A 22,755-nucleotide genomic window follows, 5' to 3' on the forward strand; every position below is an offset into this window, starting at 1 on the left:
AAAGATTTTAATTGGAAGCTGAAGTTTTAATATTTGAACCCAGATGCAGATCTATTAGCGGTGCCATATGTTCTTAGAAGGAAGTTGCACGTTGGTACTTTGTGCCAAGATTGTTGCAAAACATACTCCTTCCACCATTAACTCCAAGGTAAGCCAGAAATTTTTATAACAGGAAAGGATTAGATTATTATTATTAAAAAAAAAAAAAATTAAGCAGGAAGAAGCAAAATTAAAAACCCTTTTTTGGTTTTCTCGTTTATTATTATTATTATTTTTGGAGTGTAGTTTTGAGATGGTTGCTAAGATAATTACACGTTTATTATGGGTTTTTGAATGTCCAATTAATTAATTTAATTCATTGGTTTATGTGATCCAGAAAATAGGGAAAAAAAGGAAAAAGAAACTCCTGTAAATTGTAAAATCATGAATTTTGAAATCATGTTCTAAGGAATGACATCAGTAATAACGCTCCTACATAAATCATCATATTCCAATCACGTTCTAGCAAGTTAGTAACAGGAATTAACATTTCTCAGCAGTAAAGACCGAAGACCAAGGAATTGACATTTCTCTACAGACTTCAAGTCCTATACTCAAAATCATCTGCCTCTAAAAACATACAGAAATTATCGCTTGAGTTTGAAAGAACTTAATAAATTTTTCATTCAACTGTCGCGAAATTCTGCAATGCTAAGTGCAAAACACCCAAGCACCATAGACCAAGAACATGCTTCTATAATTGAAAAGCATGATCAAAACGGTAGGGCAGGTTTCAGAATCTGCTGCTTTCTTGGCTTTTCAATGCAGACTCAACAATCTTAACCCTCTTCGAATTCTCACTATTGACAAGTGAAAGTTTCTCAAGTGAGGATTTCAGCTGGGAGATATGGACATCATGGGCAAGATTCTTCTTCCCTGACATTTGCCTTTGTTGGTTCGATAAATTCCCCTTTGGAGATTGTGTGTGCCTTCTTAGCCTTGCAGCTAAAGCATCAATCGAAGAGTGCAAAGCATCCAATTCAACTCCTGAAAAATGCTCTACATAGCAACAACAAAAAAAACAAAAGGTATGTAAATGAACTGCTATCAAAATGCCAAATTATAATAGAAAATTTGAAAAAGAAAAGGGGGCCCAATAAATCAACCAGAATCATCATTAGTTAGTAATCTATAAATATTATTTACACACACACTCATATGTAAACATAAAATTAAAAATTGTAAATATTAAATCATAGAAAAAGGCTTTGATAGGAAGAAGCAGCATATGAATTCATATAAGTTTTTTTTTTTTTTATAAATAATTACAACATGCTGCTAACCCCGCATTTCGAACTCTTTCCCTCCTAGACCTCCAAGCACTTTGTACATGGGGTAGTAATCTATAAATATTATTTACACACACACTCATATGTAAACATAAAATTAAAAATTGTAAATATTAAATCATAGAAAAAGGCTTTGATAGGAAGAAGCAGCATATGAATTCATATAAGTTTTTTTTTTTTTTTATAAATAATTACAACATGCTGCTAACCCCGCATTTCGAACTCTTTCCCTCCTAGACCTCCAAGCACTTTGTACATGGGGAGGTGCCAATTCAGCTACAAAGCTTTTGGCTATAAATTCATATAAGTGTAATTGAAATGAGAAAGGTTAAGATGAATAAGTAAAAATTTTATGATTCATCTCCCCTTAAAGAAAATTGTGACCACCCTAAATTTTTTTAGGCCCAACAAAATTAAACTTTGGTCCCTTTTAACAATATATTAGGCCCTTTAAAGCAAAAAGAAAAAGCCTAAGAAAATTTTTATTAATCTAAAATTTGAAAGAGACATAACTTGTAGCGTTGATAATGAAATTGTCATTAACGATTTAAAAATATAAAAGTTCGTAGAAGGAAATTATAAACTTCATGTATTTGCTTTATATTTTTTGTTAATGTATGAAGTTATCTTTTTAATAAATTTTGTATAATTTTAGTTTTTTAATTACCATCCCGGAAAAAATTCCTGAAGCCGCCATTGGATGTACTTGTGCCTTAATGTAATCCTTGAAGCCTATTATTAAAAAAGGCTCTGGCAGTGGCTTGAAGCAGTGCAATTTGAATATAAATTTTTATTTGACATGTTTTCCTACACTTGGTGGTGATTTCAAGCAACTTTTAGGTGATGAAGCCTAGGGTTTCAGGTAGATTCTAAAATGGTGATTTCAAGCAACTTTTAGGTGATGAAGCCTAGGGTTTCAGGTAGATTCTAAAATGGTGATTTCAAGCAACTTTTAGGTGATGAAGCCTAGGGTTTCAGGTAGAGGACTTGTCTTGTTCTTCTTTTCTGGTCATCCTATGTCAAAAGACAATCATAAATTAATTTCTATCCTCTTTATATCATTCCAATTTTATTAGAATATTTCTATCTTCAATATATCCCCAAAATATTGGAATTATTATTCTTTTTTTCCCTAGGAAAATTTAAGAGCTTAAGCAATTATTTCAGCAAGTAATGTGAATCATGATAGTTTGAATTATTATATAAGCAACAAAATTGAGCTACCATGCTAGGGAAATTCATATTTTTGAACTATTTCTTTCAAAGAATTTCATCCCAGTAATTATGATGGACAAAAAATAAAATATATCATTACCAAGCTCAGACTTGAATTCTCGCTCTGCCCTGGAAAGTGGTTTTTTGTGAACACCAGGCAAGCTTCTCAACCGTTGCAAACGCTGCTCCAGAAAATTGTGCAGCTGGGTTGCAAGATCAATCCTCTCCTCCAAACTTGATTGCTTATCCTCAACTTTCTGAAGCTTTCTCTGTGCACCAACTAAACGAGCATGCTGGTCATCAATTATCCTCTTCAACTGAGGCCCATGATGCTTGATCTCAAAGTGAACCTAGAAAAATGTGGTTGTTGTGGGGGGGGGGGGGCGCGGGTTGGTGTGTGAAGGACGTTGATTAAATATCATTCTTGAACTCACAACAGTTAAATATTGTGCAGCGTCTTCTTGCAAAATCAAGTTATTCCAGGTATGAACAATGCAAGACAATGATGAACATTTATGAAATCATAAGTCTCAAGACTACAGAACTGCAAAATGTATGGTATTTTAAATATTGTAACTATACCCCCCGATGCCTCAACCACAGCTAGAAAGCAAGGACACCGGTATGACATGGCAACATGAGCAATTTTTGAAAAATTATAACACGATATGGCAGGTACAACACCCCAAATGAAGTGTTCATGCTTCCTAGAACCACAGTTACCAATGCAGTGCCATCCTTAAAGCAGTCTTGCTAAAAAGTTGGACTGCTTTAGTGATTATTAATAACTGTCTTATTCATCTCCAAGAAGTGTTAGTCTTAGCTGTAGCTCACCTAAGTTTTGGGACTTCATAGTCACTGGGTAGTTCATAAACTAACAACCTTCAACTGATATTTTTTGCTTCATTAATGGAAAAATTCTTCTCCATGTTTTAAATGTAGAACCTCACAGAATACACAATAGTGGTTTAAAAATGAAGTAAGATCTTGAAACCTAATTATGCCCTAAGATCAAGATGATGGACCAAATATTTTGATGAGTTCCTATTGTAAAGGTATCGGTTTGTCAGAGAAAAAAGTGGTTATTGCATGTTTTTTGGTTTGTAAGTTCTTACCTTATGTGCATACTCCACATAATTCTCATGGAAAAGCTTGAAGTACTGATGTAGAGTTTGCCGACCTTCAATAGAGTCAGCAGCAACAGAACGTAGATTTGGTTGGGCTTGTGGAAGAAGAATAGCCTTAGGTCCAAGAAGGAGTTCTTTGCTTATAATATCTGGTATATCTCTCTCTTTCTGTTCTTGCAAACTAATGGACTTGTCCATATCAACATGCATAGGCAACAAAAGGTTCCAAGTTTTCATTTCTAGCACAACACATTCTTGACAAACAGTAACTCCTACAATCCATGAATATCCAAACGAATCCGATAAAGACACAAAACCACAGAGTGGAGACTGCACAGGGTTTTCTCCTTGACATGTACTTAGAATAGGATGCACTGAGGGTGTTCTCATGGTCTCATCCTTGCCTCTAGTCTGATTGGTAAATGGTAGAAAATGCAACACTATTGAATCTATCCCTCCTTCGTGAAGGGAAAATAATCTTTCTGGCATAAGGGGATCAGCAAACAGCATGATAAGAGAACCACTATCTGTTTCCCTTGGCAGAGCTAAATCCACTATAGCCAGTCTCAACAGAGGGGGTGGATGGCCCAACCAAAAAGTATGGTCAAGTGGTTGATCAAGCTTCACAATAGGAAGTTCCCCTTCAATCGATTCACAAATCATAGCAAGACCAAGAACTTGGTCATTTGGATCAACACGAAGACGAGGTGGACTGTCAAGATTCCAAACTGGCTGGATTTCATCAGCCAAGGCATCTATTTGCAATTGCCCACCACTCCAGGCAGTCACCAGAATTGAGTCTTTGCTAACTAAATTATAAAGAAAACTGACAGCACGGCCTTCACATTCAGCACCCCGAACTGCTAAATTTTCATCTCCACCATGACATACCTTCTGCAGAGGCCCCTATAAAATTACAATTATGAAACTCAGTTGGCTTCTTGGAAACATTGGAATAAACAAGGCCAAGTTTTAAAGTAAAACTCAATAAGATATCATTTCATATGTCAGTTACTCATTTGTGCATGATTCAGCTATACTTGAATGAAAGCATAACTTTAGACAGAACTCAGCACATTTAAAGTGAATGTGTGTAGACATAGATACACTTGACCCATCTAAATTCTCAAAATTTTCCAATGTTAAAACAGAGCAATACTGAGTTCTAAGTCTCATAGCATCTCACATTTTTAAATATTCATGCAACAAAAGAATGCGTGAAAAACTAGCCCACAAAATAATTTCTAGAATTTTTTTCAAATCTTCCTCTTCTGGGACCTATCCATTAGGTACAGGTCCATCACATCTATCCCATACCCTGTTTGGCATAAGTAATTAACAGATTTTGGAGCATCATGGAACATTGGCAGGAAAATATAGGTACCTGCAAGGAAATTGATGCATCAAATAGAGCATAAGGATGAGCTCTAAGCATGGACAGATCTCCCCCTTCTGCTTCTGGGTTTGCTAACTCAGGAAACGTTGCTTCCAACCAAGAGATTGCCAGATTAGAATTACTAACAGCTGTTGAATTGGCTGATTTCAGTCCAAATGTATGAGCATCACTGTATATCTCTAGTATAGATTCCCATTTGTAGAAACTGTTGCAAAATAAAACATTTGATCAATAATCAGATTTTTATATATAGTCAGCCAGCAGGCAAACTGGAACAAACTTAGTGTATTAGCTTTCAAAAAAGCATCTGGGTATCACAGTCTAATAGATAGCACCGAGGCAAAAATATGCAAAGGGGAATAAGTAATCTGCCACATAATTCCACGCAATATATAATATGAGCATAAATAGAGCAACCAATATAATAAAGAATTTTCAGATAAGGAAGCTCCTGGGTGGATCATAAAAGATGCCTCCAACTTTACTGTGTCTCACATAGTAATAGGCAAAATATAGCCCTCAATCTCAAGAATCTCAAGAATCTTAAATCTCTTAAATGTTTTAGTAAACATCCATAACTATCTCTAGAAAAAACTGTAAGCCTCGCACATCTGACAAATATTAATAGAGAAAAAATAAAACAAAAACCATAAGGAATCATGTACCTCCCAAATGGAACAACTGGGCAGAGGATGTAAAGTGAACCATCAGTGTATAACACAAAAACCTGCGCATGATGTAAAAGTGATAACCAATTAAATTAGTAGTTACAAATTAAAACACTACTCTTTATAACTAAGCACAAGGAACTAACAACATAACAAAAGATGAGCAGGCTACACAACCATAAACAAGATCAGTTAAAGGAAAGTTGTAAGAATAGTTCAAATCAAAACATACAAAGTCAAGAACAACAGGCAACACATTTGAACATGACATGTGATCATTGATTTCAAGAAAGCATTAGCTGAAACAAAAGATGAACAGATGATTTAGTTAAGCAGGAATATCAATTGCAATCTATGCCAAGAAACAATTTCAAGTAAACTATGGGTGGAATCCAAAGTGTTTTTGGTGACATGGACCAAAAAAACAGTTGTACCCGGTGGAGAAAGCTCCTGCTTTATGGGGGGGGGGGGGGGGGGGGGGGTGGTCAAGTGAATGGTAGGCAGCCTTATCCCCAAATTTATTTGGAGAGGCTGATTCCCTGACTTGAACCTACAGCCTTTTGTATTGGGTGAACCATAATGCAAATGAACTCATACATTAAAGTATTAAACACAGAGAATAAGACAAATCGAGGCAAAGGGAGCACCAATGTACCATTAGCATCAGTGACATCTCCTTCTTTATTTTCCCCCCTTTCTTTGAGAGAGGGTGGAGATTTATACATTACGAAGAATATATGAAGAATCAAATGTCATTATGAGTTTCAACTGAACTTACGCTAAACCTGTCCCATAAGTGGTCACCTCCAAAAGAAAAATCAACAGGACAGATTGATGTGACATTCCTGGATCTACCGGGTTCAACGGGCTGTAGATAATATTCTTGCTCTGGTAGCAGCAGATCTGACGACAAATCAAAAAGTCTAAAAGAAAATGAAAAAAAAAAAGAAGTAAATACAATATAAGTCTCAATCAAACCCAGAGATAATTGTTTATAAAAGGATTGGTCCTAATAAAACAATGCCATGTTTATCAAAAGTATGTGCAAGGTGAGAAAGCCACAAGTATAAGCTGACATAAACAAAAGTAATATATGACCAAAACCTGTTTTGGAAACTGCCATAATGGTATAAACTTATACACCCTATAAAAGATAAATTATACCAATTGATTTAAGAGTAACAATGTAAAGCAAGCTTAAAAGAGATGAATCAGGCCTTAGTCATCCAAACAAATCCCATATCAGCCAAAAGATAAGCAAACCCACTTTGAACCATGAATACAATTACTTCTTCTGATCATGACTATCATTTATAATTTTCAATACAATAACCAATTTTTACAATATCTCCAATTATTAACTATAGTTCATATGCCAGATTATTATACGACATTATTTGTTTAACTTTATATAAATTTTTACAGTATATACAATTATTGACCTCACAATATGTAGTCTAATTTTGAAATTTGGCGAGACGCTGTAAAATCTAAAGCCTTTTGATTAAGTGGACTAAAAGAGTGCACATGGAAAGTTTAGTAAAAGTAGAAACATAGATGAAGCGGTGGTAAGACTCGATGGTCAAGAGATACAAAAGAGCGAGACCTTTCGATACCTTGGATCAATAATCTATAAAGATGGAGAGATTGAAGAGGATATGAATCATAGGATAAGAGTAGGGTTGATGAAATGGAGAAGCGCATCAAGAGTATTGTATAATCGTAGAATACCTATTAAGTTAAAGGGAAAATTTTATAAGACCACCATAAGACTAGCTATACTCTATGGTACTAAATGTTGGGCTAATAAGAAGCAACATATTCGTAAATGAGTGTAGCTAAAACGAGAATGTTAAGATGGATAAGTGAAAATACATTGAAATATTGTATTTGAAATGAGGAAATCTGCTTAAAGATAGGGGTGGCCTCTACTAATAAAAAGATGAGGGAAAGTTGCTTGTAATGTTTAGTCATGTGCACAGGAGAGCGATTAAAATTCACTGGTAAGAGATAGTGAGTTGATTCAAGTGAAGGGAACAAAAAAGGTAGAGGGAGACCAACAATAACATTAGTAAGAAGTAGTTAGATGGACGTATCAATTTAGTAAGTCAACAAACTCTATGATTTCGAATAGAATATAATGACAGAAAAGAATACATGTGGCCGACCCAAATTAATCTTGTTGATGATCCATAACCGACCCAAAAAATTTGGGACTACGGTGTTATTGTTGTAACATGCATGCCGATGCCTATGCTAGAATGTGAATCATCATAAATATTTAAAAAATAATAATAAATAATACCTGAAAACTGAATCTGAAGAAAGAACTCCCATATGGGTGTCACTATATGGGTGCCATGAAACTTGTAGCATACGTATGGCATTGGAGCCATTGGAATAGAGTTGTGAACCAACAGTAACAGTCCTGTAGATTAGTTAGCAACAAAAAGGTACCTATAAGAAACTTTAAGACGAAAAAATTATTTTTAAAAAAAAATAGTAATAGTTCTATAATATCCTAGAACACATAGAATATATCACACCAATATGCACATTGTATGAAGTTTACTTTTCCTATTAGAATATGATTCCCCGAACAATATTTCAAAATACAATCTAGGTGCCGGTGTAAGTCACAATTCATTTCACTAAGCGTTGCTTCCAGAAACAACCCAAACACATATGCATAAGAGAAAACAAATGCCAACATATCGCTAGTACCTGCAAATTATGGCATTCTCTTCAGTAGAATTACGCCCATAAAGGTACATGACGCATAAACCATCTGAACCAGCAAGTAATATCGCAGATCCATTCCTATTGATGGAGATTTTATGAACCACAAAGTTGAGCTGCACATCTGCTTGCAATACCTATTAAATTACTGATATTATCAACAAAGCACTGCAAGCTAAATGCAAAAAAAGAATCAACATAGGTATCCAAGCATGTGAGGAAAAAATACCGGGTATTTAAAAAAGACACCTACCAAGAATTTTCACAGCCACTGCACTTAGCTTAAACAATTGTTCCAAACCAACAATACTGCTCAACTCAACTCTTTAAGACTTTATCCTAAGTTACCTGCCACTCAGGTTGGGCTGCATGAATTCTACATCACTACTCCACTCTATGTCAAGTCACAATTGCATGAAATCAGATACATCATTCCCTATAGTTTATGCATATTGAACAAGATGGAACTATCTATTATATTTAGTCTTCTGTGCTTCTATGTGCTCAGCTACTTGGTTGTCACCCCTCCTCCTCCACCCCCCTTTTCTTTTTCTTTTGCAGAATTCAATACTTTCAGCATCTTACAGAAACCAAAAATGGGACTACTTATATTAAAAATGAAAAACAAAACAAGAACACATATTTCATTTTAATGATTCCTACTACCTCGTAATGGTGCAATTATTAGCCTACCTCCTCCTTCACAGATGCCACCCCAACAATCACTTTACCCTACTGTGTTGCACCGTCCCTCTTACGTCTTGTTTTAATGGCACTAATATTGCTAATTCCGTACCTTGACTTCCTAGCATTATTCTATACCAAAAAGCCTGCTTAGCCCCACAATGATCTCATAAAACTTTAGCTTCAATAAAAAAAAATGGAAGTTACAAAGATAGTCCATTCATATGATCACACATCAATCAATATTTACTAGACTTTTAGCTAAAAATCAACGAAAACGAGTTCAATTCTTCAACAAGTTTCATAATCCCCCACACTATACCATACCATAATGAGTAAGCATTCTTGCAATTAAATTCCTCACCACAATAAATTCCATAATATAATGAAGATTCCACAACAAGTTTCATTAAATGAGCACAATTTTTTATATCTTTCTTTTTTCTTTTCTTTTCTTTTTAAGATGATTCTTTGCTACAATATACAATACCATAACGGTGTGAATTGTATTCAATTCTAAACAATTCAACTGATGTGATGTGTTTCCATTCCTCATCACATAAAAACTTATGAGAGTATTATCAACAGCTGCCGAGTTGAAGCCCTAAAACTCCACATTTGATTGCTGTAAAAAAGTCTTTAAAATAACTTTAATTTCAAATTTCCATTGCATTAAGATTTTCCACACTTTCTAGTTTCTCTAATCTAAACTCACAAATAGCTCTACTGTGCTGAAAAGATTAAAAAGAAAAACAAAAATATTTTTAAAATTAATGAGAGAGAGAGAGAGAGAGAGGACCTTAGAGGGAGAAGAGGCGAGGACGGAGGTAGGTTGGGGTTCGCCGAGTCGGATAGAGATGCGATGGAGGCAGTGTTTGTTGGAGTCCCAGAAGTAGAGCCTGGTGGCTCCGTCCCAGGCCAAAAGGTTTCGCGGCGATGACGTGGCGGAGGTGGAAGCGTGGTCTTCGGTGGTGGAGGAGGAGAAGATTGGGTGGTTCTGAAGGGGAACCCATTCCACTTCTTCTTTGGGCGTGACGGAACGCCTTTGTGTTAAATTCGGATCCTGTAAGTCGAAGTTGAACCTCATTTTTTTTATTTGTTTTATTTTGCTTTTACTCTCTCTCTCGGTTTCTTTTCTCAGCTGTGCTGTGAGAGAGTGAGACCGCGGGGAGCCCTGGATCCTTCTTTTCTTTTTTCTTTCTTTTTTTCTAAGAAAGAAGAGGTAGAACGTAGATGAAAGAGAATGAGTTTGCAGGAAACGACGCCGTTGCTTTTTCTACAAACAAATTACTTTTGGAAAAACCGGGAATACAACTTTTAGCAAATTATTTATGTACGACTTGCCGTTATCCGTTCTTTTAGAAGACCTTGCAAAAATGGAATCGGATTGGATAATCCACCCAACTCCGAAGGAAAACCATGGAGTGTTTTTTTTTTTTTTTCCTCTCTCTCTCTCTCTCTCTCTTATTTATGTTGCAAAAAAGACAAATACAATATTATCGAGGTTAATTTTTTTTTTTTTTTTTTTTTTTTTTTTTGCTTGTGAACAAAAATATGAAGTTAAATCATTTTCACCAGTTTCTCAAAATAAATAAATAAATAAATAATGTTGACTTGACCCTTAAGAACCTAGGTGATAGATTTTGCAATATGTTAGAATAAACTCATTTTAGAATCTAAACTTGATTTGATCCAAAGCCAATCGGGTTAGACTTGGGTCAATTGATTTTAGACTCGTTAAGAAGGTGACACGTGTCCACTTTTGGACATGTGTTACCATCTGATCGAGTCCAATGCACTAGACCTAAACTAAGTTCAAACCAATCTACCCGACTCATTTTCAATCCACATTTGTATCCAGAAACCTCTCTCTCTCTCTCTCTCTCTCTCTCTCTCTCTCTCTCTCTCTCTCTATATATATATATATACGAAAAATAAAACCTTTGGTATACGAAAAATAAAACCTCGTATTTAAATATTTTACCTTTTTATTTATTTATATAACTATATTTACACTTGTAAAACCTCAATATCTTAGCATCTAAACATGTGTATATGATTTGACAATGAAAATAAAAGGTTTTGAATGATAAAAAACATGTTCACATTTTGAACGGTTGTTAAAATTGTAGTTAATGATGGAGATTTAGACATGAATAACATGACAATTGAAGGAGTAGATGTCTTTAGGTAAATCACTATTATGATGGAAAATGAACAAAATTCGATTCCATAATTGAATGAGGAACACTGTTTAAAAACTGGACCAAACCGGCCGGTTCTACTAAGAGTTCAACTAGGAGTTAGATGCCAGTTTGATCCAATACCAAAAATAACCAGAAAAAGGGGAATTGGAGGCAAATCCAATTTTGTCTCCAGTTCGGTTTTTAAAATCATGATGAAAAACATAAAGGCAATTATTATGCATACCAAACACGTATTAAATAAATCAAAGTGCCAAGCTAGCGAAGTAAATATAGATCTTGGGCTCACATTTTGGCGGGTGTAAACCCAACATTTGGACTTTGTTATTTGTATTGAGATTTTTTCGGTTTTATTGAAGAAAACTGATATATAAATAACATTTCTACAAATATTTTTATAACAAATCATAGGTAGTAAGTTGTTATTGGTTTTATTTTGAGTCCACCAATGAAATTAATTTTTTGTCCCCTACTAATAATTTGTCACTTAAAATTTATTGTGAAAGTATTGTAAAAATATTGTGAATATAACATTTCTATTTATTTAATTGCTAGAAAAAAAAAGGGCAAAAGTGAAGAAGAAAAAATCAACAACAATAAAAGAAAGGAAAATGATTTGGGCTTCGAGCTGAGGTTACAAGCCCAAAGTTGGAACTTGAGAAAGAAAGACTAGTCGGTCTACTACTTCAACAAGCTCATTTGACTTCGAGCTCAGGTTCTTGCAAGCCCAAAGTTCAAGTTTGAGAAACAAACATAGTTCATCCATCACTTCAACACCACTGTTCACGTTCCTAGCTTCTTCGACCTCCGCAGCCATTTCGAAGCTGAACAAGGATGGGATTTGGAGCTCTAAGAACCTTAATTCGACCCCTAGCAAGAACCCTAATATCCCGCACCTCCACTTCGATTTGCTCCACTACGACGCCGTTTCCTTCCACTTCCACTTTCTCACCCCTAAATTCGGAGCTCCGATTCGCTTTCGGCGGCCAAGCCCCATGGTTTCCGATACACAACCATTTCCACAGCTTGACCGACACTCGGTTCCCGAAGAGACGGCCCAGCCAAAAGTCTCGTCGCAAAAGAGCCACCATGAAAACCCCAGGTTTGTACTCAGTCACTTTACCTAGTGTGGCTTTTGATCAAAATTCCATGTAAATGCTTTAGATTGTGAAATTAGGGTTTTGGAAATGAGAAGAATTGATTTTGTTTGCAGGGCCGTATGCTTGGGTTAAGTACACACCAGGCGAACCGATACTTCCAAATAATCCCAATGAAGGCAGTGTGAAGAGAAGGAATGAGAAAAAGCGCATGAGGCTGCGCCGTGAATTTATATTGGTGCGTGTTTTGCGAAAAAAAAAAAACTCATTGAAAAGTTTCTTTATTTTATATGTTTTGGTGGAACTTCATTTGGTATATCAACTAGGATGTGTTTCAATTGCTAAGTGATGTGTTGAGCTAAACTGGATTAATAAGTTAAAAATTTGAATAATTCTAGTAGTACAACTAATTTCACAACTTGCTAACTTATGCGACTGTGAGTGGCGGACACTTTCTGCCCCCACCACTGATTATATGGACCCATTAGTTTTCCTCAGCCACTAATAATTGCACAGGTCAACAAATTGTGAAATTGAGCGTGAGGATGTGTTTGTTTGTAGGATGACCACAAATTTGTTAAAATTGTTTTTTTACAACAATTGAGGTGACATGTTTCAAATGGTGCTAATAAATCAGTCTGTGGTGGGCTCGTGTGAAAATTGTTGCTTTTGATTGGAGAAAATGATTTGGAAACTTTGTTGTGCTTTAATATACTAGTATATTGATGTAATTTGCCAATAATCATTATGAAAATAAACCTTGAGATGAATTTTCATTGCCTCAGGATTAACAAACTTTTGAATGAGATTATGGACCGTAAGCTTGAAAATAGAACTATGAATGTTGCAATGATGATGTGGTATTTTTGATTCATTGCTCTGTTCCTTGTTATTAATGTTGCTGCAATAGCAGCTTGAAATGTGTTATTTTATAATCTACGCATGTCAAAAACCATACGGTAAGAACTCAAAGATGAATTATCAGTGCTTATGTCATGGAGGCAGTGTACCACCATGGAACTTGTTTAACCATTATTGTGTGGAGTTGGGCATAGGCCAATGTCTCTCACACATCTACTAAATGTGGACTTCCAAATCTTCGTGAACACTTAGTTTCTCTCACTTGACACTTCCCTATTAAAAAGATAAAGATAAAAGAGTGCTAGGTGGAGGGTGAGGTTTTGGGTTCAAGACCCACAAAGTTTGTGTGTAACTTACCACTAAAAAAAAGTGAAACTGTATATGTTATCCTAACTAAGATATAATTACTAATGGCAAAGTGATGCAGCATAGGCGTGTAGAAGCAGAATCTATAACACACAAATACTACAACTCTTCCACTATACCTAAGTTCTACAAGAACACTAGGCTAATAGGCAAAATAATAGAGAAAACCTCTCTAGCAAACTTTATTCAAAACACACATAACAATATCAATCAACCCCTCTACGAAGAGTATTTATAAGAATAGAATTTCTTCTACTCCTTTAGGAAAAGATATTATAAACCCTACTTCTACTTGAGAAAGGAAAAACAATTTAACTAGGAAAAGAAAAACAATTTAAATCCTAATTCAACTAGAAAAAAAGAAAACAATATAAAATATTAAAATATTTTATTCATCTTTAACCAATCTGCATCATTCTCTCGGGGTTGGGGAAAACTCGTCCTCGAGTTTTGTGTCAATCTTCCACGATCAATTGGAACCCCGAATAATCCTCTCCATCCTATTCTTCTGCGCAAGACAAGATGAATCAATATGCTACTTATTAATCTTTTCTCACTCATAATAAATCTTGATGTACGGATTTTTATTCTTGACCTCTTTTGCCACGGCAGAATATATGAAGCAAGTACTAAAAAAGAATCCATGCACACATCCAAAAACTTCATATTTCCTCCTCGACAAAGATTACTTAAAATCACTCGTTTACACCTCTCGTTGACCTCTATCAATTCTTGTTCAATAAAATCCTCCCAGAAGGGATCAATAACCTTTTGTTTCTGAATGACGAAAGTCTCATCAACGGAGTGAGTTATGGGCTCATCTCGTATGTATATGAATTTATTTTTATCAAGCTCAATCTTGTCTTCTTGACTAAAATCTTCAGGATAGTCATCATAAATTGGTGGAGAATCCCAATCTACTAGATAAACTCTTTCAATATATTTATCATCCTCTTTGATATCACAGCCCTCCTGCTCGATATCAAGATCCTCCTCCTCCTCCACAAAACATGGATTTGGATGGTAGTTTTGAGGTTGACTTCCAACGGCTAAGGCGGTGAGTTGCTTTGAAAGCGCATCAAACCACTCCTTTGTTCGTTGAAAGAACACCTCTAATTGCGCATCGTGTGCAACCTCATCGCGTTCATACACGTCATCTATGGCAACAAGTCTTCCCCCGCATGCTTCTCTTTGTGCCATGGTAGGAACCTAGCCTTGCTCTGATACCAACTGATGCAGCGTAGGCGTGTAGAAGCAGAATCTATAACACACAAATACTACAACTCTTCCACTATACCTAAGTTCTACAAGAACACTAGGCTAATAGGCAAAATAATAGAGAAAACCTCTCTAGCAAACTTTTATTCAAAACACACATAACAATATCAATCAACCCCTCTACGAAGAGTATTTATAAGAATAGAATTTCTTCCACTCCTTTTAGGAAAAGATATTATAAACCCTACTTCTACTTGAGAAAGGAAAAACAATTTAACTAGGAAAAGAAAAACAATTTAAATCCTAATTCAACTAGAAAAAAGAAAACAATATAAAATATTAAAATATTTTATTCTTCTTTAACCAATCTGCATCACAAAGTGTGCAGGACCTCTGTCTATAGCAAGCTCTCTCACTACAAGGTATTTCTGTGTAGGTTTGTAAGTGTGACCTCTAGCCTAGCTTTATCCATTTGTTACTAGATTGGCAGGTCATGTTTACAGATTTAGTGTTATCATTTCTTGAGCTATATAATATTATGGATAGTATAGCTTGATCCACATCAAAAGGAACGATGTTAAATAACCTACTTGAAACAACTTCCTCCGGTCTATCTTCTTACACCAGGAATGAAAGCATGCTTGAAAGTTTGAAAGAGAGGCTGAGGAGATCAAAGCCATTGAAAGGAATTAGATGTAGGTGCAATGATTTACTTTATGGGCGAGGTCTCTGATTCATTTTCTTAACATATTAGATCTGGAATGCTATTTTAAAAATACTTATCAAAAAAAAAAAAAAAAAAATGCTATGTTTAAATAATAATAAAAAGGTCCCAATAGGAGGAGGCAGGGGAGATTTGAATGAGTGATTTCTGCTTTATAATGTGTGATCCCCAGCTGATTGTGCTGTTCCTTAGGGTTGCTATAAAAAAGGACATTGTCTGTGTTTTTAAAATTAATTTCAGTTGTTCCTAGATTTATGTGTTTTGAAGTATATCTCTGGAATATGTGTACACTCATTAAGAGCTTTCATCCTGCTATATGTATTACAAAATGAAAGATATCAGAATTCTTGTAATTTAGTTCCTTGAAAATGTGTGATGGTAGAGTAATTTTGGAAGGATGAAGAGTGGTTTTGAATGACCCCTTGTAATGTGTCAATATTCCACTTGCAACTTACCCTATATCACACATTACCATTGGGCCTTTAATCTGCTGGAGACACGTATAAATTGGGACGAATATGTCCTCTTTATTGCATTTATTATTTTTTTTATGGAAGTCTTATTTATACCTTGAATTTTTCCCCCCAGCCAACTTGCATAAGTCTACTGAATAGAAAGGCTTATGTCTTGACGTCAGATATAAATTACTTGTATATTTTATTGTTTTCTTGAATGTGCTCCGCATTTTGGGCATGTGCAGGCAGAAAAGAAGAAACGAAAGGCTCAGTTGCAAGAGGCTACAAGGAAGAAGAACATTAAGAGGGTAGAGCGCAAAATGGCTGCTGTGGCAAGGGAAAGAGCTTGGGCTCAAAGACTGGCAGAGCTGCAGCAGCTTGAGGAAGAGAAGAAAAAATCCATGGCTTAACATGTATTCTTGCTCTTACATCATCTTTTATTTCTCGGAAAATAGCTAACAGCTAGGGAGGGAAGTGAAGTTTTCTCGCTCTGATGGGTGGCGCCTGGCATTAGATCAAATCTCATGTGGTTTTTTAAATTTACTCACCCCCCACAACACCGCCCCCAACCCCCCCCCCCCCCCCCCCCCCCCCCCCACTTTTTTTAATACCATAGAAGAATCTTTGTCCCAATAAACCACATACCTTTGTTGAGTTGAATCTCAAACTTCCTTTCTGAGTGAGATGAGAAATGTTACTAAACTACAATAGATTGTGTCTGATGACTTACACCTACAAAACCCAAGTAGGTGTCCAGGCTAGGTTGGGTTTTATTATTTTAATTTTTTTTTTATGGAAGATCTCTTTCTATTTTTCTGTTTCTTCTTTGTAGGAAGATCATTTCCTAAACAATTTCCTAGTGTTATTATGTCTTTTCCCTCCCCTTTATTTTTTGGTTGTTTTTTGTTGACAAACCTAGGTAAAGATTATAAGCAAAATAATACAAAGCAGCTATTAAGCTGCAAAGCTCCCACATAAAACTCTGTTTTGCCGAATTTTTAACCTTGTTACAGCACACCAATTTTGCTCTTACATCCTTGATTATGGCTCGGAAAATAGCTTCTTTAAATTTTAGTATTTTACTTCTCACTTGTAGCATGGCATTTGTTTACAAACCATATGTAGCAAACTGTAGCCCAAGCCACACCTTGCTTAAATGGAATGTAAATTGACTTTCCTTGAAGCTTATTGGTTCCCTAATGAACATCATCTTCCCACTTTAGGTTATTAAACAGGGTCTTTCTCAAAAAAAAAAAAAAAAAAAAAAAATATTAAACAGGGTTTAGCATTTGCAGCCAAATTCATCTAGCAAATGAGCACTCCAAAAAGGATGATTCCTATATTTAGAGTACTATGGAGATGGATTAATATGAACTGGCTGTCAATAGACTCAATACAGAATAGGCTCTCGAGTCTCCAGTTCCACTGGTGGTAGGTTTACCAAATGAGACTGGGAGATTTTTGCGTATACTGCAGGAGTAGTACTGGAGTAGTACTAAGAACTGGAAACTATGTCAATGAAATAATCCATCCAATTGTATTTCTAGTCTATCATCTCGGTCAACTAACACCAACAGAAAAGCTATAGATAATCGGTATGCCAGAGGAAAACCATTTGAGTGAACTGATCATTGTAAAGTTTTATGTAATTCCAGAGAGCCAACGGTACATGTCAATCTCCTGACCGACAATAAAAGCAGTAAAGCATCATTTGTACTTGCATTTGAATTTTTTTTCATATGAAAGTTTGACCATGGGGATGTATAACACCTCACCCCTATGTGAACCACTCCTACGTGAACCACTCCTACGTGAGTGGGGTGTTATATTATTTCTGTGATGTAAAATACCACCTCCACTCATGTTGATAATTGAATCAGAACAAGGCAATTAAAAACTCCATCAATTTTTTTTTTGTTTTTTTGAATTAGAACAAGACAATTAAAAACTTTATCTCCAATCTAAATTCCACGAGTTAAATTTGAGTTGCACCACCAAGTTTAACTCAACCATGATTACAAAGGGTTAATTTGTGCATACCATGGCATTAAGGTGACAAATACACAAACTCTGTCCATTTGTGTGTATATACTGCTTATACGAACGTGCACACACATGTATGTTAACTGCATTTAGTATATTCGGTTGTGATAGTTTATTCTTTTTTTCTAGTGTTATCTCTTTCTCCATTTGTGTGTATGTACTGCGCATACGAACGCGCACACACATGTATGTTAACTGCATTTATATTGTTCTTTTCTTCTAGTGTTCTCTCTCTCTCTCTCTCTCTCCATATAATATAAATGTGCACACGTGCATGCATGCACACATACATAGAGGCGCAAGTTATGAGGATAAGAAATAATGGAAGTAGTGAATAATTTAAATAGGTAATGCCTTGGAAGCATATGCAAAATATAAATGATAGGTTTGTTATCAAAGATGGTAGAGATGAGTCTAGCTTCACTTTCAACCCAAGCCTCCATTGTGTTTCAACTTTGAAACAGATGCCTATGCTTGCTCAAATTGGGTGCATTCGGAATATTTAGTATATGACTATGATGGTTATACCTTCTATAATGATCTGAGCAACTGCATTTGCACTTTATAATTTAAAAGGATAAGAGCTAGTCAAGTTAAAATTTGGACTTTTCGTAATTGTTAATTATATATCCAAGATTCACTTAATAAACTCCCAACGAGATACTAACACATACTCGTACAATACACAAATATACAATTCAATCCAATCAAATCCACACCTTTCATTTTGGGGGGATCACACAAAAGCAGTGAACTTACCTACTCTTTTAACTATTCTCATTTCACACAAGAAGATGGTTTGAAAGAAAGATGGCAATACTTGTATTGCACAGTTCTTGAAAGAAGCCTTTGGCTACTTCCTTAATCCATTCACCTTTTTATATACAAATATAGACTGTACAACTCCAAAGGAGAGGAGACAAACAAAACTTAGGCATACACCGAAATCATAGCCTGAGCTCTAGTCTCTAAAGTGAATTTTAAACCTTTGAAACAGTATTTTACTTCTCTCTAGCCAACCGTTAGTTTCTACTTCGATCTCTAGGAAACTGATTTTCTTCGATAAAACCTGTAAACAAAGATAGGCGTGGCTTTAGTTAATTAGTAGATGTTGGAGAATTCAATAGAATAATGAGTGCAAGCACATGGGTAATGACCAAAATTTAGTTTAGAAAGCATACAGAACCACCATTGAACAATTAAAAAAAAACATTTACCTGAAATCTCACGAGTTTGAATCTGACTAGGGGTACATATACAAAAGAAAAAATTAATTTTCTTTCATTGTACGTATTGTTCTTGTAAAATCTTTTGATACCTAGGAAACCCATTCTTGCAAGCTGAGACCTGCGCACATGCCATAACATGTTATTAATTACTATAACTTGCTTTTTTTGGGCTCAAATTACATGTTACCATATAACTTAGTACTTTCGTAGGAACTTTTTTTTTTTCATTTTATTATTATGGTCCAATTAGTTATTTGACTAATCAGCAAAATTATGCATACTTATTTGGGAAATTGGACTAATGGTCGGCTGTGCAAAATACGAATACATGAACAAATGGCACACATTTGAATCCAGTAACTTGGGGATGACAAATTGATTGGACTTTATTATCTATTACTTATCAATAAATTAAAAAGAAAAAAAATACCGCTTCTAAGTGTTCATTTGAAAAAGTTTATTTTCATTAATATAATTAAAAAAATAAGTAAGACAAAAAAAAAAAAAAAAAAAAAAAACACACACACACAAAATGGAAAAAAGGAAAAAAATTGCCGCAAACAAATTGTAATTAAAGAAAAAACATTTTCACATATACCAAGGTCGTTGTACCATACATCAAGCCCAATGTGATGATTGAAGAAATGATATTATTGGTAAAGATTCTCAAATAAATAATATAGGTAAGTTCAAGTTCAACAATGATATTCCATATTTTGTTTTTTTTGTTTTTTAAAACGGCGCAGTTTCAACTTTCAAATGAAAGATGGTCAAAATAGATGTAAGTGATGATGACCATCGCGTAGGGCGGCTACCCAAGAAACTGGTTAGGAATTAGGATTCCCTGAACAGTTGAGAGTTTTGAGCATTGACAATGCGACTGGACAGAAAAGTCAATGAAATGAATATCACTTCATCTATTTTTCAACGACAGTGCTTATTTTTCTCTACTGTAAATTCTAATTATTTGTCTATATTATATGAACAAGTTTTTACATTTGACACTTCTCATATATAATATCATTTGTCAATTGTGTTTATTACGAAATTAAATATTCTTGTCATTTTTACACTTTTCAAAGCTGACTGCAGAGGCACTCAGAAAACGTGGTAATCACTATAATTTTAAGGAAACACAAAAGAAAAAAAAAACGTGATAATCAAGCACATCAACAACTGGAGAAAATCAAATAAATCAAGAAAATCAAATAAATCAACTCTGAATATGATATATAGAAGAAGGAGAGAATACCAAAAAGATTTTTTTTTTTTTTTTTTGGAGATAAGTACCAAAAAGATTGGAAACAAAAAAAAAGTTGAGCACATATAGGGGAAAAGGGGATCAAGTAAATATTCAATGAAACAAAATCGAGCAAATCAAGGAATAGATAGCAGAGCAAAAAAAAAAGGGAATAATTATACCAAACCAAAGATATCAATTTCAACGAAAATTAGCAACCATGAAAATTCCAAAGAATTATAATTTGAACGGTTAAAAAACTTAGGCGTATAAGATCTTCTTGAATTCACATCATTATCTTGACCTTCCAGAAGAATGAAAATTCAACTCATCTAATAAATGACTAAAATAAAATTTCCTTAAGTGTGCAACTGTGGGACCAGCCAACTCACCATCCACATCACCCAAATAAAAAACGGAACAAAAACTTGAACCCTTGATGAGGCATTCAACCGTATATGACTTTCTCGTCACGGAAAATTATTGTGTACTCTCGAAATATTATAAATGTGTATTTTCTTCTCTCATATGAATAGTAGGTCTCATTAATTAAATTCATAGTAAAACCTGCTCTTTATGTGAAAGGAAAAATTATGCATTTATGATATTCTGAGAGTACCTAATAATTTTCCCCTCATCACATTTCTAGCCTCTAATTATGGCAAATTATTATCAATAAGAAACCATATTTTTTTACAGATACTATTTGGTTTTGGTGTGATTGATAATAAATAATTAATAATGTTAGTGGTGGATTGAGGTAAAACCTAAAAATGATATTAGTTATTAATTATGAAAAAAAAAATGGTGAAAAATATTGTGTCCTAGATATATTCTATTATTATTAAAAAAAAAAATAGTCTTGTAGAGAAAGAGAAATGTGCCTTGGTAACAAAGAAAGAGAGAGAGAGAGAGAGAGAGAGAGAGAAGGACTTACAGCTTCAATGTCAATTTTGTAAACCAAAAGCTTCCGTCTCTCTCTGCAACTTGTTCTATATGCCACAACAATATGCCCAACAGCAAGAGCCAGAGAGCAAATGAACAAAGCTATTTCCGTGGCCCTAACATAGCCACCTCTATCTTTGCCAGCAAACACAACTGAAGCTTTCAACGAAACAAACATTAAAGACAGAAGTGAACACATCGTTGTAATCCCCAAATATGGCCCTCGTGAAAGCCTTGGCCCATCGCACAAGCTATAAACACCTACAAACACATAGATAAAAACAACATAAATCTAAATTCTATACTGTAATTAAGCATGTTGTTTTGGTTTAGAAAGCCAAAAGGGTACAAAAATATCGAACACTTACATATTATGATGGCCGATCTTAGAATGGAAATGAGGGGTATATCTATGAGAGAGTACCGAAAGTCATAGTTTTGGAGGTGGGAAGAGAGAGTTTGTAGAGAAAGAGAAGACGGAGAAAGAGAAGCAGAGAGAAGCGCAGAAGGAAGAAGTGTATCCGCTATAACCAAAAGAACCGGCGCTGAGAAAAGCAGCAGAGAAATCAGCATGGTGATCAAGAAAAACAAAGTCTTCACAGCCCTCAAAAGCCTTTTTGATTTCTCATCCTTTGAAAAACCCATGTCTCTCTAATTGTTTGTTTTCGGAGGATTGAATTTGAGGGTTATATATATATATATGCACAAGGTATTAAATTAAAGATAAAGATATAGTGAACTATAATAGGGAAAAGTCTTTAAGAAGGTACCCCAACTAGAGACGCTTTAAAAGAGGAAGGAACCATATGGGTAAGTTTTTGGAGGCTTAAAGGCTTAATGGAGAAGTTTTGTAAGGCGCGGAAGGTGCAGGCTAAGGCGTAATGTTTTGACTAGACTTGTCTACTTCAGAGGGATGACAAAGACTTTGGAACTTTATAACACGCTGAATTTATTGGTCAAATAGTGGCATCTCTCTTCCTCTTCATCATAGAGTAACGTAAAATACCTAAATTACCACCCCCCCCCCCCCCCCCCCCAACACACACACACACACACACACACACACACACACACACATATATATATATATATATTAGTACTATTATTTTATTTTTTGGGATATAATAGAATAAGTAAGATATATTAACATTTTTCATAACTAATTGTAGGTATGATAGGCCTAGTAGTATATATTGGGTCAGGGGTCTAGTCCGAG

At 35.0% G+C, this 22,755-nt stretch overlaps 3 protein-coding genes across 4 annotated transcripts; 1 reads left to right on the forward strand and 2 right to left on the reverse strand.

Moving 5' to 3' along the window:
• Positions 1 to 413: 413 nt before the first annotated feature.
• Positions 414 to 10,373, reverse strand: LOC126697713 (nuclear pore complex protein NUP88). 2 transcript variants are annotated; one of them, XM_050394797.1, is made up of 9 exons: positions 9,957 to 10,372; positions 8,459 to 8,610; positions 8,040 to 8,162; positions 6,513 to 6,657; positions 5,732 to 5,793; positions 5,055 to 5,271; positions 3,659 to 4,576; positions 2,644 to 2,893; positions 414 to 1,038 (listed from the first exon to the last, which is right to left on the reverse strand). In XM_050394797.1, exons 1-9 carry the CDS (start codon positions 10,242 to 10,244, stop codon positions 773 to 775), a joined length of 2,421 nt encoding a protein of 806 aa, XP_050250754.1. In that variant the 5' UTR covers positions 10,245 to 10,372; the 3' UTR covers positions 414 to 772. The 2 variants fall into 2 exon arrangements, with proteins under 2 accessions (XP_050250754.1, XP_050250755.1); XM_050394798.1 differs by lacking the exons at positions 5,732 to 5,793; positions 6,513 to 6,657 and having other exon boundaries at positions 9,957 to 10,373.
• Positions 10,374 to 12,048: 1,675 nt separating this feature from the next.
• Positions 12,049 to 16,970, forward strand: LOC126697714 (uncharacterized). Its single transcript, XM_050394799.1, has 3 exons — positions 12,049 to 12,463; positions 12,575 to 12,696; positions 16,328 to 16,970. The coding sequence occupies exons 1-3, from the start codon at positions 12,196 to 12,198 to the stop codon at positions 16,490 to 16,492; spliced, it is 555 nt and encodes a 184-aa protein (XP_050250756.1). The 5' UTR covers positions 12,049 to 12,195; the 3' UTR covers positions 16,493 to 16,970.
• Positions 16,971 to 18,783: 1,813 nt separating this feature from the next.
• On the reverse strand, positions 18,784 to 22,440 carry LOC126697715 (uncharacterized). Its single transcript, XM_050394800.1, has 4 exons — positions 21,908 to 22,440; positions 21,532 to 21,800; positions 19,343 to 19,472; positions 18,784 to 19,194 (listed from the first exon to the last, which is right to left on the reverse strand). Exons 1-3 carry the CDS (start codon positions 22,182 to 22,184, stop codon positions 19,407 to 19,409), a joined length of 612 nt encoding a protein of 203 aa, XP_050250757.1. The 5' UTR covers positions 22,185 to 22,440; the 3' UTR covers positions 18,784 to 19,194; positions 19,343 to 19,406.
• Positions 22,441 to 22,755: the final 315 nt, after the last annotated feature.

Source organism: Quercus robur, chromosome 8, assembly GCF_932294415.1.
Source record: "Quercus robur chromosome 8, dhQueRobu3.1, whole genome shotgun sequence".
Classification (NCBI taxonomy): domain Eukaryota; kingdom Viridiplantae; phylum Streptophyta; class Magnoliopsida; order Fagales; family Fagaceae; genus Quercus; species Quercus robur.

Coding starts and splice junctions, on each gene's coding strand:
- LOC126697714 (XM_050394799.1), top strand. CDS start 12,196: ATGGGATTTGGAGCTCTAAGAACCTTAATTCGACCCCTAGCAAGAACC. Junction 12,464..12,574: donor AGCCACCATGAAAACCCCAG/GTTTGTACTCAG, acceptor TTTTGTTTGCAG/GGCCGTATGCTTGGGTTAAG. Junction 12,697..16,327: donor TGCGCCGTGAATTTATATTG/GTGCGTGTTTTG, acceptor GGGCATGTGCAG/GCAGAAAAGAAGAAACGAAA.
- LOC126697715 (XM_050394800.1), bottom strand. CDS start 22,184: ATGGGTTTTTCAAAGGATGAGAAATCAAAAAGGCTTTTGAGGGCTGTG. Junction 21,801..21,907: donor AAGATCGGCCATCATAATAT/GTAAGTGTTCGA, acceptor ATGTGTTTGTAG/GTGTTTATAGCTTGTGCGAT. Junction 19,473..21,531: donor ACAAAATTGACATTGAAGCT/GTAAGTCCTTCT, acceptor GCATGTGCGCAG/GTCTCAGCTTGCAAGAATGG.
- LOC126697713 (XM_050394797.1), bottom strand. CDS start 10,244: ATGAGGTTCAACTTCGACTTACAGGATCCGAATTTAACACAAAGGCGT. Junction 5,794..6,512: donor ACTTATGGGACAGGTTTAGC/GTAAGTTCAGTT, acceptor CATCATGCGCAG/GTTTTTGTGTTATACACTGA. Junction 2,894..3,658: donor ATGTGGAGTATGCACATAAG/GTAAGAACTTAC, acceptor ACATTTTTCTAG/GTTCACTTTGAGATCAAGCA.